Source organism: Monodelphis domestica, chromosome 5, assembly GCF_027887165.1.
Source record: "Monodelphis domestica isolate mMonDom1 chromosome 5, mMonDom1.pri, whole genome shotgun sequence".
Classification (NCBI taxonomy): Eukaryota; Metazoa; Chordata; class Mammalia; order Didelphimorphia; family Didelphidae; genus Monodelphis; species Monodelphis domestica.
In genome coordinates this window covers 111,112,352-111,130,506 of record NC_077231.1, presented here as the reverse complement: position 1 = coordinate 111,130,506, position 18,155 = coordinate 111,112,352, and the positions used below count along the sequence as shown (strand labels likewise).

Sequence of the window (18,155 nt, the reverse complement as noted above, 5' to 3'; positions counted from 1 at the left end):
AAAAATGTATTTATAACATGTCCTTTAAATCAAATTATAGAAAGAAAAAGACTTTTTCAGTTTATTTTGGGGAGGGAAGATGCATGATTTCTCTTGGAACAGATGGAAAGAGATAAGGATAGGGACTGGTCCTGTGATTTCACTGATCCAGAGAATGCCTAACTGAGACTTCCTTTACCAATGCAGTGTGACACCTTTTCCAAAATTAATCTTGTAAGAGACTTGCCTAGAGTCCTAAAAGTTTAAGTCACTTGCATACAAGCAAAATGGGTCAGAGGCAGACTTCCTAACCCCAAGGCAAGCCTTTGTAATCATTATGCCATGCTGCATTTTCTAAGTGAATCTATCTGAAATAACTTGAGAAAATGCTTTACAAACACCATATAAGTGTGGTGTGATGGAGAGATTGAATTTGGAGTCAAGGGGTCAATTCCAGTTTCTGCTACCTTGTGTCTTCATTTCTCTGGCCTGTTTCTGTATCTGTAAAATGAAGAGGTTTAATTAAATGGTCTCTGTGGAAACTTTCAACTCTAACTTCAATATTATGAACTTTTTATAAAGCTTAAAATAGCACATATTGATGCCACATAAATAAGGTCTTTAATTATATTTCCCTTTTCCATTACCTGAAAGTTAGCTTTTCAGAACAAATGATTAAGATCAGTTTTCACAACAGGCAGTATAAGTCATACTCTTGTTCTTCTTTAATACTTGAAGGAATTGTAATTTCAACAGTGTGGGCCCTTCCTCTGATACAGAACCGTCTTCAGAAGCTGCCTTGGCTAACTTTGTGATGATCCTTTCAGAACTTAGCTACACTGGTACTTGAGCAAGGGTAGGCCCAGCCTTTGAGGATATAGGGTCACCCCCATATCCTCCGAAGGTATGGGAGTAGTCTGTCTAAAGAGGAAAAAAATGCTGATCAGTAGCAATTTCTGCAGCCATTAATATTTACTAATTGTCCAAAAAGTCTAAGAATTGAAAGCCCTTACTTCAAGTGTGCACTTGATTTTGGTTAATTAAGAAATACTTTGCATTGATTCAAATGCTTTTCCTCTAGTTAAAGTACTTTAGCTTTGCTACCCTATATTGACACAGAGGTAAATGTGTTGCTTGAGGCATTTCAGTAGTGCCACACATAAATTTTGGTGTTAGGTTCCTCATTCCAACTCCAAATCCTAGCATTATCCATAATCCATATGATTTTGTCGAAAGGCTTCACTTTCTGACTCCAAAGTGGTTCATGATGGCACAAAATAGATTCACTTTTAAAGAGTGTGATGTCAGATGAAAGGAAGAAAATGAGAATAGACTTGCCATAAGTCCCTTCTTTCTAACATCAGAACAGTGCTAAAAAAAAGTCAAAGGCCAAGTTGGCCTCTCTTTTTCATCTAATTGAGAATCAAAACTTGTTAGAAGCTGAATAAGATCTTAGTTTTGTTTTACCTTTTAATCAAGAGATCCTTTTGGTTTGGGAACAGTAGATTCTTGCTTCAAGTGCCCCTTGACCTTTGAAAACTTGAGTTCACATCCTCTAAGTTAAAATTTGAAAGCATTTATTTCTCTTCCAAAGCCAGCCTATTTTGGGTGGCTCTGTTGAAAGAAAAACTGTAAAGGAAACTGCCTTTTTTCAAATCATTTCCCTCTTTAAAGAAATCACTTTTGATTTTTAACAGTGCTTTTAAAAGCTGACAAGGACTTTAGTTTTGTTAATACTACCAAGCCTGGAAGTTTGAGGGTTTTTTGTTTGTTTTAACAAGTTGAATAAAATACTTCTAGGTACATAGGAAGAAATTCCTCCTTAAGGCTGAGGAATTCAGTGGAGAGGAAGGACTCTATGGCTGGGAACATTATGCAATAGTGCCAACAACCTTGGCTTAGCGCCACACTTGGTGTCCTTGGGGGGCTGCAGAAACCATCTCAGCCATGCAGTTGAGTTTATCGATTACCTTTTTGTCACAGACTGCAATATTAAAGGGATTTTGCCTGAAGAGGTAGGATCTGTTGAAATTGTTCCTGTGGCAATGTGATATTCCCATCAAGGCTATCAGATTTACAAAAATAGGTACTATACCTCAATTTTCGATCAATTTTATTCTAGTTACTACTTGTTTACTTTCCAGATGTTTAAGTTTAGGGCTTCTTTATTTACATCATTTCTGCTCTCGATCTTAGGACAGATTCTGCCCTTTTCCTTTTAACCTACCAAAAATATTTTATCATTGTTTTTTTTCCTTTGTATTGTTCTTTTTCCATGTTTCTTTGCCTTTTTATAGCCACTCACACAGACCTAATCCCCAAAACCTCATGCATAGACCCATATCATTTTTCCTTCTAAAGATTTAAGGAGATGGGGTTTAAAAAATATAGACCATTCAACTTATTAAGTTCAAGTTATTAGTAAAATGTAATGGACTCTCTGTAGCATGGCAACTAGCTTTAAAAAAAATGGAATCACTCAACTTATCCTAAAATGTTTTTAAGAACCAAATTATATTTTAGTATAGATAAAAATTTGGTCTCATTTTAAATCTTAGCTTATCTTAACCTAGTTATAATGAATGTTTCTTTCGATAAAAATATAAAAATTAGATGCATGTTTAGGGGTCCTTACTGGTTGAATCCAAAGGGAAAGAATGCTTGTATAGTTTATTTCTATATGTATGGGAAGACTTCTAAAAATCAAACTGGGCTAAAATTGTTATATAACTCATGAGTCGTAATGTGTTAAATTAGATTTCTGACACTTAAGTTTCTAGTTTTTATTTGGGGTTCACACATCATCCTTTTTTAAAAAAAGTAAGTATTGTAAACTTCTAGCTGGGAAGAGATCCACACCTCCTTCAAAGCAAAGGAAGATGGATATAGTGTCAGGCTCAATTAGACCCAATTGTGCTGGCTTTCCTAAAGGGAACAATGCAGCTTTTGTGATATACTCAAGCAGAAAGCTTGGAAATTTTACAAAACAATCTTACCCTAGCAGAAGCCTAGATGCTGGCCTCTCCCTAGCAAGGGGGCTGATCCAGAGAAGTTTTGTACTCCTCTTCTACATAGATTTTATAATTGTCAGTTCCTTTATCATTCTAAGAACAGTATGAACGTTAGCCAGAAACTTCATATCCATATTCTCAAAGCAACTAGGTGTCAAGATTCAGAGGTAACTAACTCTTCATTAAAGGGGTAGCTGAGCTGTAAAGAGCCCTCATGCACTGTAAAAACACTCACCAGGGTAGAATCAGGGGCCTGCTTCAACAGTGGAAGTGGTTAAAATGCAAATGTACAAGAACTTCTGGCCTCCCCTCCCCCAGGAAAGGGCTTAAATACAGCCAGGCCTGGAGAGGAATGTTAAAAAGAGGGGATGAACTACCCCACTCTTTTCCTTGGGGACCTTCACACTGTGAGAGATTCAGTATGCATGACTGAACAAGCAAGCAAGGACAGCTCTCTCTTAACTTTCCTGAACAATGGCTTGAGCTCCCTCCACCATTTCACATCTCCCCACACCCAATATGAGAACAGTAAGGGGAACCCACTGCTCCTTCCATTCCTTTAAAAAAAATTTTTTTTTGCCCCATAGTAAACAACTTATTTTTATACCCTACTCCCCCTGAAAAAAAAGTTGGCCCTTCTGTTGGGTTTTGTTTCATTTCTTGAAATTCCCATGTGGATAATATTGTATTTTTAAAACAAACAGAAAAACTGGATTTAAACTGAAGCTCGATATATAATTTCTAGGACCTTTCAATGACAACACTAGCCCTTCTAAAAAGTAAACTTTTAAGTGTAAGGCTATTATTATATATCCACACAAAATGCATATTTCCTTTTACTCTAAAGTATACAAAAATCAACACACAGTGCCTTAAAAATAATTCACAGATAGACTGATTTTTTCAAAAACATATTTCATATTTCCTCTTTTTATTATATAAATATCAGTTTAACCTTTTACTGTAAGAATATAAAATGTTTTTAAGAGGATCTTTGTTATTATTTATACAAATTCACAAACAGTACAATTAATCGATAGGGTCTCTGGGTTTGTTTTAACTCTGTGATCTGGCCTATTACTGTGGAGGAGTCTTAAAAAAAAAAAAAGCCCTCCCTACACAAAAAGTAAACATTTTTTAAAGCCACAATTCCCACCCACCACCAAAAACAAAACAAAACAAAACAAAAAACCCTAAACCAAACTCATCTATTCCTCCATTTAGAAACAGAATTTTAAAAAACCCATGAGCTCCATTTTATTGACTGAACTGAGATAAGACATGAATTTCAGTCTCCTCCCCCTTCACATTACAGCCCCTGGGTTCTACAGGCCAGCTCTGCACCTTTCTCTCCTCCCAATTAGGAAGTCTCTGTGACCTTTTTTTTTTTCCTTAGTAGGGAAATTTGGAAGAAGGGTTTGGGGAAGAGGGTAGAGTTTTTGCATATATAATAATCATTTTCAAGACACAATCTGCATCTCACTTTAAACCAAAAGAACAAACAAACAAAAAACAGTCCAGTCGTCATTTTCCCTATACATTTGTGCTATAAATTAAGTCAAGATTCAGAAATAGAGTTGGGTCCTCCAATCACTGTGGAGGAAAGAGAAAATTATAGTCAGAATATGGAAGTGAGATACACTGGATGGGGGCATTTAGGAAAATGAAAACAAAAAAGACTTACAAACCCAAAGGGGGTCTCTTTCCAGTCTAGGCACAAAAATGTTTCAGTCTCAAAATATCTTTCTTGTAAGAATTCCAGGGCTTCAGAAAAAAAGTAAACTAAACGAGGTAGCCAGACATATATAAATGTATATATTATATATATTTCATACACATATATATAATATATAGGATATACTCAGCAGAAAAGAATGGTACCTAAAAATCCACAAGGATTTCAGATGTCTTCCAAAATAAGAAAAAAGCAAGGAACAATAGCATGGATACCAGATTTTCTATAAAAGAAGAAATAATGAGAAGAGACCAGGATTAGTTAACACAAGTGGAGGAGGATGTAGTAGCTGGGTTTGCTTTTTTTATACACTTCAAAATAAAACCAGATCACAGTATTCAAATAAATGCATAAGTGAAGGCAGAGATTCTTCAGCAACTCCCCTGGTTTAAAGAGACTAGTCACTTTACCCTCCTCCACCCTATACTCCCAAATGAAAGGTGGTATGGGTACTGGCAGCTGAATGAGTCTTCAATTCCTATGCAAAAAGGGTGGCTCTATGTGACTGGGTCTGTCCCCATCCTCAGTGTAAAGGAAATGGCTGGGGAGGTGTAGCAGAGGAATGACAAAGCTGGATCTGTTTCCAGCCTCAAATGCCAGGCTAGAATGGGCTTGAAGGGGCACAAGGAAGGGAAGAGAAAATTAATGTGGTGGCTAGTCATCACCCCCCTTTCATCCATTGGGATATTCTGCAAACAGTCCACCAAGGAAAGGAGAAGGGAAGGGAGTGGGCCTAGCACTGTTGCCCTCACCTGACCTTTTCACTCTCAGTCATCTGCCAGAGTCCCAGGTTGAGCACCTTGAGGCAGGGCAGCTGAGTGATTCGCTCTAGTCCCCGTTTGGTAATTCGAGTGCAGCCATAGAGGTCAATGCCGGTGAGCTGGCTGAGATGTTCAGCAATCAGCTCCAGGCCCTTGTCAGTGATTCGAACACACTGCCCAATGTTGAGGGTGCGGAGCCCATGCATCTGCCGAACCATACGATTGATGCCATCATCACTGATGTGGCAGGAGCATAGGGAAAGGGATTTGAGGCCATCCAGTCCCTGGGCAATGTAAGCTAAGCTCTGGTCGCCCACTTTGTCACAGAAGGACACATCCAGCCCAGAGAGGCGCAGGCTGCCCATGGCCAGATGCATAATGCCAGTGTCGCTGATGTTGTCACAGGAACGCAGGTTGAGGCTCCTCAGGCTCCCCATGTGGGACAGGTGCAGGAGGCCTGCGTCAGAAATGCCTCCGCAGAAGCTGAGGTTCAGCAGCCTCAGCCCGGTCAGGCCTCTGGAGATGTGTTTGAGGGACAGGTCGGTAAGTTTCTGGCAGTCCTGCAGAGTGAGCTGCTCCAAACCCAGGCAGCCCTCAGCCGCACTCCGGGTCATGCCCGCCAGGTGCCCGATGCCCACGTCGGAGAGGTGTCGGCAGCTGCGCAGGTTGAGACTTTTGAGGCGCTGCAGCCCCCAGGCGATGAGCAGCAGGCCTGTGTTGGTGATGTTACTGCAGCCCCCCAGCTCCAGCACCTCGAGGCCTTTGAGGTACTGGGCTATACGGCCCAGGCTGCTATCGGTGATCTGCTTGCAGAGGCTGAGGTTGAGGGCCCGGAGGGAGCCGATCTCCTGCACGAACGCGTGGCCCAGCCCGTTGTCCGTGAGGTTGTAGCAGCCGCTCAGGTTCAGGCTCTCGATGTTGGCCATGCCCTGGATCACGTAGCTGAGGCTGCGGCGCAGGCTGAGGATCTGCACCCGCCGGATGCCGCGGGCCTGCAGGCTGGGGAACAGGGACGGGTTGGCGCGGCGCAGGTGCAGCTTGGCCTCCACCCCCCGCCACACCGACTTGTGGTAGGCGGCGTCCCGCCAGGCTGTGCACACCTGCGCCGCGCGCCCCTTGTCCCGGACGTCCAGGTAGCCGAAAATCATGGCCAGCAGCTCTGGGAACAGGCACGAGATGTGGGTCTCCATCTTCCTCCTCCCCCCTCCACGGGCGCCGGGGGGAGGAGGCGCGGGCCCGGGCCCCAGCCGCCCCCGGCCCGAGGAGGGGCCGAGCCCCGCTCACCGCCGCCGCCTCCGCCGCCGCCGCCGCCGCGGGCCCGAGATCCCCCCCAGCTCTCCCGGCCTTCCGGCTCCGCGCCGCCGCCGCCGCCAAAGCCGCCAAAGCCGCTCCTCCTCTGGGTCCGTCCTTCCTGCCTCGCCGGCCCTGCCCTTCCCAGCCCGCCTGCCTGCCCCCGTTCTCTCGCGGCTTCGCGCTCACATGCCGGGCCGCGGGCTTGTTCGCTCGTTCGCTCGCTCTCACTCACGCGGCCCCGCCCGGCTCTGCAGGGCCCTGCCGCTCTAGCCCCGCTGAGCTCGGGAAGCGAGGCTGCCGCCGCTCCGCCGCCGCCGCTCCCACGCCCCCTGCTGCATCCTCCTTCCTCTGCCGCTGCTGCTGCCGCTGCCGCTGCCGCTGCCGCCTCTGCCTCTGGCGGCCGCCGCCGCCTGGCCGGGAAGAGCTCGGGTGGGGGCGGGAGGGTTGGCAGAGAGGCCGGGCGCCTTGGGCTTCGGGCCGCCGAAGAGGCTTCCTGCTGCCTTTGTCTCTCGCCCGCTTTTCAAACCTAGCAGCCCCGGGCCGCCCGCACTCCGCCGCCCAGGCGGGGGGACAAGGCGGCCGATGGGGACAACGAGGGCCGCTCTTTCTCTCCCCCCTCCGCCCTTCGGCAGTTGGGCGCTCCCGGCTCGCGCAAGGAGACCGCCGCCGCCGCCGCCGCTTCCTCCTCCTCCTCTTTTCCCCGTCTCGGCCGCCGTCGCGCGGCTCCCCTCAGGCTTCGGGGCTAGCGGGCGGACTGCGCACTTGGTAGAGTCCGGGACGTCCCCTGCCACTCGGCGATTTCTTCTCCCTTCCTTCCTGGCTTCCCCCGCGCCCGCCAGGACAGTGGTAGGAGCCAGTGCTGCCGGAACAGTCGGAGCCGTTACCCTGGAAACCGAGTTCTTCCCTTTCTCCTCTGCTCAGATTGTTAACCCCGTAGGCGCCGGACTATGAGAGAACCTATGCCAGCCGTCTCTCCTAGCCCGTCCCCCACTGAGACTCTCCCTCTCTTCACCCAGTCCAAATCCCTCCCAGTCTGCCCTGCCGGTAGACAGTTCCTATGTCTATCTACCACTTCCTCCCTCCTTGCCTCCTGTACCTTTTTTTGTTGGGTCCTTCTCTTAGTCTGGAAATCTTCTCGCTGCCACTACAGCTGCCTTGCCGATGCCACCTTGGTGGCCAGGGCAGCCTTCCCCCCATCCTCCCTGTTCCCTCAGCCAGGTGTCATCTCTATTATCTTCTGGACTCTTCCAACAGGACTGCCTGGCATCTCTGCCTTCCTAACCTTCTCCAGGCTCTTCAGCTAACATTAAGATTTTGTGCCTGGCACTGTGCTAAGCACTGAAGACACCAGTGGGCCAGGAACCCAATGGCATGTTCTTGTCCTGAAAAAAATCAACTGTCTCCTGTGCCATTTCTAAAAAATTTGAGCAATGTTATTTAGGACAGTTTACTATCCTAGGATGTATGACATGGAATCTTCAGTGCACATAGAGCACTCAGAGCCTCAGAACTTAACTTTCATTAACTAATTTCAATGAACAAGAATCCACCTTTTCTCCCTGCTATCCACTCCACTACCATTAAAAAAGAAAAAAGAAAACCCTCCTAACATAGTCAAGCAAAACAAATTCCCTCTTGTCATGTCCAAAAAAAAAATTCTTAATTTTAACTCTGTCTGATGGCTTTAATTTTTACCTCTATGCAGGTGTTTTCCCAAATGTATATATCTGACATCAGTTTCTCCTTTGAGTTTCAGTCCTAAATCATCAATTGCCTATTGGAATTTCAGCCTGGATGTTTGAATTCAATCTCAACATGTAGAAAGTAATTCATCCCCACCCCATCACATCTGTCTTTTAAGTTTCCCTATTTCTGTCGATGGGGATATGATTGGGGATGTAGACTCTAAATGGTCACCCTAGTGCTAATATTAATAATATGGAAATGGGTCTTGATCACTGACACACTCCAGCTACTGGAGAGAGTTGGGGGGAGGGGAGGGGAAAAACATGAATCTTGTAACCATGGAAAAATATTCTAAATCAACTAATTAAATAAAATTTCCCCCCAAAAAAATAAGCTCAGGTTGTTGTGGAAAAAAAATGTCCCTATTTCTACCCAAAGAGAGTACCATTCCTATTTCCAAAGTTCATAACATTGGCATTTTTCTCAAATAGCCAAGCTTCCTCCGATGCTATATATCTAATCACTTGCTAAATCTTGTAGTTTCTACTTCTGATCTCTCACATCCAAACCCTTCTCTCCATTCACATAGCCAGCACTGCAGTTCAGACCTTCATCATTCATTGCCCAGGCCATTGAAATTCCCATCTTCCATACAGCTACTAAACTGATTCTCATAAAGAACAGATTTCATGATACTATTTTCTTAATAAGTTTCTAGGATAAAATATAAATGCTATTTAGTTTTTTAAACCCTTCACAACCTGGCCCCATTCTGTCTTTCCAGCGTCATATATTACTCTCTAATATTTTAAGATCCAGCTGAACTGGCCTTTTCTTGATTTCTCACATAATGGCACTCCATCACCCATTTCCATGACTCTATGTGACCTATGCCTGAAAAATGCTTCCTTACCTTTGCTGACAGAATCTCTCTTTATTTATTCCATAAGCTGTACTGGCACCCCAAATTTTATCTCCTTTAGAAACCAAGATAGTCATCAATCAATAAGCATTGATTAAGCACCAATTTATGCAAGGCATTGTGCTAGTTTCTAACACAATTTCAGGTATAAATGGATACTTAAACAACATTTTTAAATGTTAAGAGAAGCTATTAAGGAATTTCAATCTCTATTTTCTATATGTAAGAGCTTTGAGGGTTTGTTAGCCAAAAATGGCATATTTTAGCTATTATTGTACATATTTAATATAAAATATAAAACAGCCTCCATGTCCCTATCTAGATTATATCCACTGCTGGATAGAATGTTACTTTGTCATTGTATAGTATTTATATATTTCAGTGTCATGTCACCTTCCATCTCAATTAGACCTTTAACACTGTCTTCTATTGGGTTTCTGTAAGTTCATTTAAGTAAATTCAGAATATAAAGCCCAAGGGAATTTCTGGTTTGAGGACCACAGCCCAGATGAAAGGGAAAAGGTGAAAGTGCTACATAAGTAAATGAAGTAGAAAAAAAGGAACAATGATCAGAAGAGAGATGGCCAACTTCAATTAACCTACTATTCATGGAGAAAAGAATATGAAGAATGAGTATTTAATGAGGATTTAGAACTGGAAGGTAATTTAGGGATCATCTGGTCCAAACTCTTCATATTTTAGGTTTGAAAACAATCCCAAAGACTTTCCTTCAACTGTGACAACATTAAACTTGAGTTAGGAATTAAAATCTAGATCTTTTTTTTTTTTAAACCTATCTCTGTACTACAGAAATTTAAGTGAAAAGATTTCTAGTACTATAGAATGTTATTATTGAAATGAAAGTAAGAAATCACCCAGAGCCATAACTAGCAGTTTTAGCATAGAACAAACCACCAAATGTGGCCGGGACAAGCTGCATGAAACATGCCCTGAAATCAACTTTTGAAAGACGAATTCTATTAGGGTCAGGAGAGAAACCTTAGGATAAAAGACCTTATGGAGGGGAAGAGACCCCAGGACTCTGTCCCATGATGGGGACTGTTTTCAAGAAGGGACCAGTTCCCCTGGGGTGTCGCCATAGGAAATGGAAAAAGAAATGTCAACTTGGAAAAACACAGAACCACTAAAATAGTCATAAAACCAAATCTTTAATCAGGAACGTTGCATGAAAGTTTTTCTGTAAGTTAGTGAGGCTATCTCTGTTGAGTCTGAGGCAGGCATGAACATTTCTCGCTCTCTAAATCTTTGGGGACAGTCATCTCAAGTCAGTGACTTGAGGCAGCGCCCCACATTTTTCTCTCAATAAATACATTCCATTTTAAAGATTTTTTTTCTTGGTCATTTTTAATCGTGGTTAAAGAGGGCATTTGACATTCAAGGTCCCCTTAATTTCCATTCCACACAATAGGTACTCACTGATACTGGTTTCATCAAGGGAACATTTTTGCATTTGTTTTCAATATAGAGAGAGAGGCTTTTCTGGGCTTGTCTAGTGCAAATAAGTAACTTGAGGATGATATTGTAGCAAGTTTGAACTATGTACTTCCCAGAAGTAAGTACTGGACTTGACAACTATTCTATATAGAATAAAAAATTTGATTCATCCTTTTTGCAACATAAAGGTTAAAACTGTAAAACTCTAGAAAGATATCTTTTTTATTCTCTTTCCCTGTATTCCAAGAAAGACAGGAAAACAATCTTTACACGGATTACTTCTCAGAGATTAATATTTAAATTATCAATTAACGATTCTATAGCTTCCCTGAAAGATACAGGAAGGGTATCTATAGGAGCTGTAGGAAAAGCTATTGATGCTGGTGTTATATTTCTTTCTCACAGACAAAAATTTTTAGTTCCCTTAATATCTTTTGTGCATACCCTGAATCCACATTAATAGTAAATGTAAAATATACATATCATAATGTATAATACCACTTGATTTTAGATAAGGAAAAAATATATACACTAGCAATAGTACTACTACTAGTAGTGGTTAAATATAATAATATTATTCAAATATAGTTGCATATACACATCAAAAAGTACAGAGCACTACTGAATACTGGATATAATTAATTAATAGGAATTACAAATGTGTGCATGGAGTAACCTCTCTTCTCTTTCAGAAATTTGAATGGTCTGCATTGAGAGCCAGGCCTAGAGACAGGAGGTCCTAGGTTCAAATATGATCTCAGTCGCTTACTAGCTGTGTGACCCTGGGCAAGTCACTTAACCCCCATTGCCTAGCCCTTAACCATTCTTCTGCCTTGGAACCAATACACAGTATTGACTCCAAGACAGAAGGTAAGGGTTTAAAAAAAAAAGAAAAAGAAATTTGAATCGTTCTGTTTCTTTGTGACCTACTGACTTTAACACACACACGTGCACACATACACACACAACCTGTTAAGATGGACTGCTTTATAGGGGTCTTTTTTTCACTAGAAGTTTCTACAAATGAGATTTTTAAGCAAGAAAGGCATACTGCCTGCCTGTTCAAACTCCTTCTCAGCCCTACCCAAAGTTATTGGGTTTTCCTCTATAATATCTTTTGTTAAGATTAAAATTCTCTGGAGATTATATATTGATTTGTAATTAGTTATTAAATAGCAAAAAGCAAGTCAGAGAGAGAAAAGGCATTTAATCACACAGCCAGTTGTCTAGCTAACCCAAATTCACTGTTCTGTTCGCCTGCCTGGTCCAGTTCACTCCCACTGCTTGGAGAGAACAGAGAGAAGACACTTCCTTCAGTCATAACTTCAATCCCTGTGACATCACTTTTTCTGGGTCACCCTGATTGGACAGATGATCTTGGTCTGGGTCAGAGACCTGTCTTCTGGATGCCAGGAATCAAGTGGGACAAAAGGCAAGGGAGCCATGAGGCTTCTGGCTGGCATCCTTCTTACAGGAAAAACTTCAGGCCTTGTTCTTAATCCAATTAAAGAATGGGGACTGAATGGAAGCCCAATTTGCTAGAGAAACACCCCAAAAATGATATTAGGATACCAAGGAAAGGGGTTCATTTCTTATACTTTCTCATTAGAAATATCTAACTCTAGTATTCTAGTTACAACTGGTGGGCAGAGGCCACAATGAATGGTTTGTCATCACTTTCTTCTTATCAGACAGTCTTACTAGCTCCCCTATTTCTTTACACTTTTTTATTCCCCCTACTTTATGGTGTTATTCTATGGCAAGTTGCTTAACAATCTGAAAAAAAGTAAATCTCCCGTCTATCTACTAATTTGTGGATTCTTTGAACTTCAAGATTTCTCAGCAAAACCTCATCTATCTGTTAATAGTTATTGGACATCATATCTTTGTTTAGTTATTGTCAGAATTTTTCTGAGCTAAGGGCATAACTAGTAAATAACTTTTTGGAACTTCACTTTCAACCACAAAATACATAAATTGTGGGTAATTAAATCCTTTCTATCATCTGAGTCTGGAGAACATCAGTCCATAAATTTGGGTGGCTTACCCCCAGACATTAGTAAGTACAGCATAAACTTTTAGCAGTGTCTGGTGAAATTGTGTACATGAACTAAAAATGCCACTTTGCTTTAATTGAGATTGTCATTCAGGTTTCGGGGTTGCCAACATGTTCATCAATATCATGGTTTCTTAATGCCTACTAAAAGCTTTCTTAATTCTAAGGAATTAAGTAATTTGCCTTCAAAGTCTCTACGTTGGTCAGAATAAATATCAGCAGGGAAATATTATATGCCAAACAATATTTCTATAATACTTTAGTAATGGATGAAGTTTCTACTTGCAGGTTGGATATACCTGTGCTTATTAAGTGAAATAAGCAAAAAATACAGGGCAGCGAAGTGGTACAGTAGATAGAGGGCCAGGCCTAGAAAGACTCATCACCCTGAGTTCAAATCTGGTCCCATATACTAATTAGCTATGCAAGTCACTTAATCCTGTCTCAGTTTCCTCATCTATAAAATGAGCAGGAGAAAGAAATGGCAAACCATTCTAGTATCTTTGCCAAGAAAACCTCAGACTCACAAAGATGTGGACATGACTGAAAACACCTGAACATGACTGAACAACAACAAAAATATGGTTTGATGCCAGGACTAATAGTCTCCAAACAACCTCTATGAGTCTATACTATTTTCTTTGCTCAAAGAGCATGTTTCACACTTCTCAGTGATATGTGCAGCCATCATGATATCCCATAAAATCTGATTAAGGGTCTTCTCTCACCCTTATGTCCCAAATCTTGTAGACTAGTATCACAACATTATCACAGTATGTTCTAGGTAATACTATGGATTCTGGCACAATTTTTTGCCTTTGTAGTCCCCTGTCTCTCTACCATGAGGGATGAAGAATATTTCATTATCACCAACCTGGACCTCCATTGGTTTTTCATTTGTTTACAGCTCAATTTCCTTATAGTTATAACACATGTTGCTAATATGGTTCTACTAAATTTCACATTGCATTTTTCATGTTTCCTTGAATTTCTAATTCATTATTTCTTACCACATAGTAATATTCCATTATGTCAATATACCATAGTTTTTGTTTTGTTTTGTTTTAGTAATTCCTTAGCAATGCTAGGTCTTTGCTGCTACAAAGATTCCTGCTGTGAATATTCTATATTGGACTCTTTATCTTCAATCTTTGATTTCCTTGAGGTCTTTGCCCAATTATGGAGTCATCGAGTCAAATGATATGGGAAATATAGACATTTTTCTGGAATATTGAATTCCAAATGGGTATCTAGAATTTTTGGACCTAGTCACAACACCATACATTATGTACATATTCTTTTCTCCTCATAGTTCCTCCAACTATTCTCAATTTTTATTGTCTTTGCCATTTTTTAAGGTGGGAGGTGAAATCTCAGAAAAGTTTTTACATGATTCTGTTGCTTTTAGGGATTTATAGCACGTTTTCCTGCGGTAATCTATAGTTTACTATATAGTTTACTTCTGAAAACTTTGTTCATATCCTTCAATTTTCTTTTGAGGAATGACTTTCTGTGTACATATGCATGCACATACATGACACACAGTTTAAATTGCTGGGAATCCATGCAAAGCAGCAACTTAACCCAGATCAAAAACAATGAGCAGACCCCCAGCTGGCTGGGACCTTGTGGCTCAGCTTTGAAGACTAGAGTTTTTATTATAGAGGGCAGCATTGCTGGTAATTCCAACAAGATACTTGTGGTCAGAGATGGCTTTGATGTGATCAGTAGACTGGAAAAATGTGTACACCTGGAAGATTAGAATACTAGTGGACTTTGATGTAGTAACACTTCATCTGGCAGCGATAGTAGGCTGATGCAAACTGTGGGTATGGGGGTTCTCATTAAAAGATAGGAACAATACCAGAGGCCTTTGAGGACACAGGAATAACAACACTGGTAGGCTCAACTAGGCCCTTACTTTAGCTATCGTTTCTTCCTAATTTATATTATTACTATACAGAAATGATGGTGGTTCAGGGTTTTTATTTGGCATCCTGCTACTTTTTTGATGCTATTGTCGTCTCTATTTTGCATCTTCCTACATTATTGAATCAATTAATCTCTTCAGTTAGTTTATTCACCAATTCTCTGGAGTTTTCTAAGTATACCATCATGTCATTGCAAATAGGAATAATTTTTTCTCCTGTTTGCTGATGTTTATGCTTTTAATTTTGTTCTTTTAACTTACTGCTCTAACATGCATTTCTAGAAGTCAAATGATAGGGTGAAAGAGGTGATCTTAATTACTATTTATACTAGGAAAGTGTTTCTCCATTGGCTCTGGATTTTTAGAATAAAATTTTAAGTTGTCCAAAGCCCTATTCCCTTAAGCCTTTAAAATAGTAGAGCCTATCTGTAAGCAGTAGTTAAATGACTTTTCCGGGGTCCCATAGCTAGTATCTGAGGCTGGATTTGAACTAAAATCTTCCTTACTCTAGGCCTAATACTCTATCTACTACCTGCCTATCTATTCTTGAGCTATTCTAGGGGTAACTGCTCTGACTTCTGGTTCCAAGTCCTTTTTTTCTTTTGAGTAGAGGTAGCTCTACTCACTAGGCCATTTCCCAGCATACCTTTCTGAATATCCTTCAGTGGAGTCTGGTACCAGTGGTACCAAACTCAAACAGGAATGGATACCTATCATAGACTTAGAAAGCCACAAATTAATATTGTCAGTGTTCTTTTGTATTTTTATTTATTTTGTTTAACATTCCTCAATTACATTTTAATCTAATTCCCAGAGTTTGACACCTGATTAACCTCACATTTTGCCCAACTGGTATATGCCTGTGAAAATGTCTTGAAGCTTTTTAAGGGGCATTTAGATGATATAGTAGATAGATTGCTGGGAGTCAGAAAGATTCATCTTCCTCACTTGAAATCTGGCCTCAAACACTAGCTATACAACCTGAGACAAGTCACTTAACCTTGTTTACTTCAGTTTCCTCATTTTTCAAATGAGCAAGAGAAGGAAATGGCAAACTACTCCAGTTTCTTTGTCAAGAAAACCCCAAATGAGGTCTTCAAAAGTCAGACATGAGGGGGCAGCTGGGTAGCTCAGTGGATTGAGAGCCAGGCCTAGAGATGGAAGGTCCTAGGTTCAAATCTGGCCCCAGACACTTCCCAGCTGTGTGACCCTGGGCAAGTCACTTGACCCCCATCGCCTAGCCCTTACCACTCTTCTGCCTTGGAGCCAATACACAGTATTGACTCCAAGAGGAAGGAAAGGGTTAAAAAAAAAAGAGTCAGACATGACTGAAAACAACCGAACAACAACCAAATACACTGTTGATCCAACCATTCTGGAGAGCAATTCAGAACTGTGTGGAGTACAAAATTAGTCTTATTCTCAAGTTATTAATGATTATTGATATCTCCAAAAAGTTAGTAGAGACCAGTTTTCCCCCTCCCCATCCATTTCTCTTCTAGTCCCTTCTAGACAAGATTATCCACCCTTCTCCCTGTAGGGCAGTATTTTGAATTGAGTTTTTTGGGTTTGTTTGGGAATATGCCTAAAGCTGGAGTCAAGCTGGCTGAACTGAAGTGCCCATGCCCATACTGTATCTATGGAAGCTTCTTCCAGGCTTAATAGATCCTCACATCAGCCCCTCCTAGGTATTTCAGTCCTGAACTACTCCCCTCTTTATATCTCCCACTTCCTGATCATTTCTTTAAAATATTGATTTGCTTAAAGATATATCCTCCAATTTCTTGAAGATGTTAATTTATTTGAATGTGTCCATTGTAAAGCCATTCAATGTTTTGTCTCCAACCTCTTGAAATGTTCATTCCATTTGGAAGGGTCTTTAGAAAACCAGGAGATATTTTTAGTATCAGACTCTATTCAGCCTGAGTCAGTCTGTCCTCTGGTCCCTCCGAGGCAGACATGGCTAGATCTCGATCTCTCTCTCTCTCTCTCTCTCTCTCTCTCTCTCTCTCTCTCTCTCTCTCTCTCTCTCTCTCTCTCTCTCTCTCTCTCTCTCTTTCTCTGTCTGTCTGTCTTTCTCTCTCTCTCTCTCTCTCTCTTCCCCCCCCCCCTTTTTGGAGGGGTTCTGCTTTGAGTCATTGACTTGAGGTAGTGCCCTCACATTTCTCTCTCTCTCAGTAAAGTATTACATTTTAAGTGATGGTTCTCCCTGGTCATATTGTCTAATGGTGGTTAAAGAGAGTATACTTTGGGTTTTCAAGGTCCCCTCAATTTCCACTCTGAACAGAACTATGCCCAAAAGGTTATAAATCTTTGCTTATACCCTTTGACCTAGCAATGACACTACAAGTTATGTACCCCAAAGAGATATTTTTTAAAAGGAAAAGGATCTATGTGTACAAAAATATTTACAGTAGGTCTTTTGTGGTGGCAAAAAAAATTGGAAATTGAGAGGATGTCCACCAGCTGGAGAATAGCTGAATAAGTTATGGTATATGATTGTGATGGAACACTATTGTGCTATAAGAAATGGCACACAGGATGCTTTCAGAAAAGAACCTAGAAAAGGCATACATGACTGATGCAAAATGACATGAGCAGGACCAGGAGAACATTGTACATAGTGTCAACATGGAAATCTAGAGATCCCCAGTTTATTTAGTTTGAGTGTAGAAACCCCAGGTTTTGACCTTGTCACAGGAGAGGTTTCCCCCTGAGGGAAGGTCCCTCTTCACCAGACAATGGACAATCCACTTCAGGTGGGGAGGTAAATCCCATCTAAAGTCAAGTAGCTCTTTTGTCTCCAGAAGCTTCTCCCAGTATATCACGCCCTCCTTCTGAGGATCAGCTTGAGAGACTGACTACCTGACCGCACTACCTACTGGCCAAAGCTGAAGTGGATGTCCATTGTCTGGTGAAGAGGGACCTTCCCTCAGGGGGAAACCTCTCCTGTGACAAGGTCAAAACCTGGGGTTTCTACACTCAAACTAAATAAACTGGGGATCTCTAGATTTCCATGTTGACAATAGTAACAGCAATATGGTGTGATGATAAACTGTGAATGACTTAACTATTCTCAGCAATAGTGATCCAAGACAAAGGCTCATGATGAAAAATAATAACCACTTCCAGAGAACTGATGGAGTCTGAATGCAGATCAAAATCTACGTTTTAAAAACTTCATTTATTTTTCTTGGAGTTTTTTGTTTTTTCTTCACAACATGACTAGCATATTTTTATATGATTGCACATGGTTATAACCTATATCAAATTGCTTGCCTTCTCAATGTAGAGCATGGGGATGGGATTTGGAAGTAAAACTTTTTT

The 18,155-nt window shown here is 41.3% G+C and overlaps 2 protein-coding genes across 6 annotated transcripts in view; one reads left to right on the top strand and one right to left on the bottom strand.

The window, feature by feature from the left end:
* Positions 1 to 18,155, top strand: part of WNT5B (Wnt family member 5B) — a 160,576-nt gene that overhangs the window by 87,583 nt on the left and 54,838 nt on the right. The window lies entirely within an intron of this gene.
* On the bottom strand, positions 3,784 to 6,822 carry FBXL14 (F-box and leucine rich repeat protein 14). The gene has a single exon (XM_001366624.4). The coding sequence runs from the start codon at positions 6,674 to 6,676 to the stop codon at positions 5,474 to 5,476; it is 1,203 nt and encodes a 400-aa protein (XP_001366661.1). The 5' UTR covers positions 6,677 to 6,822; the 3' UTR covers positions 3,784 to 5,473.

Coding starts and splice junctions, on each gene's coding strand:
- FBXL14 (XM_001366624.4), bottom strand. CDS start 6,676: ATGGAGACCCACATCTCGTGCCTGTTCCCAGAGCTGCTGGCCATGATT.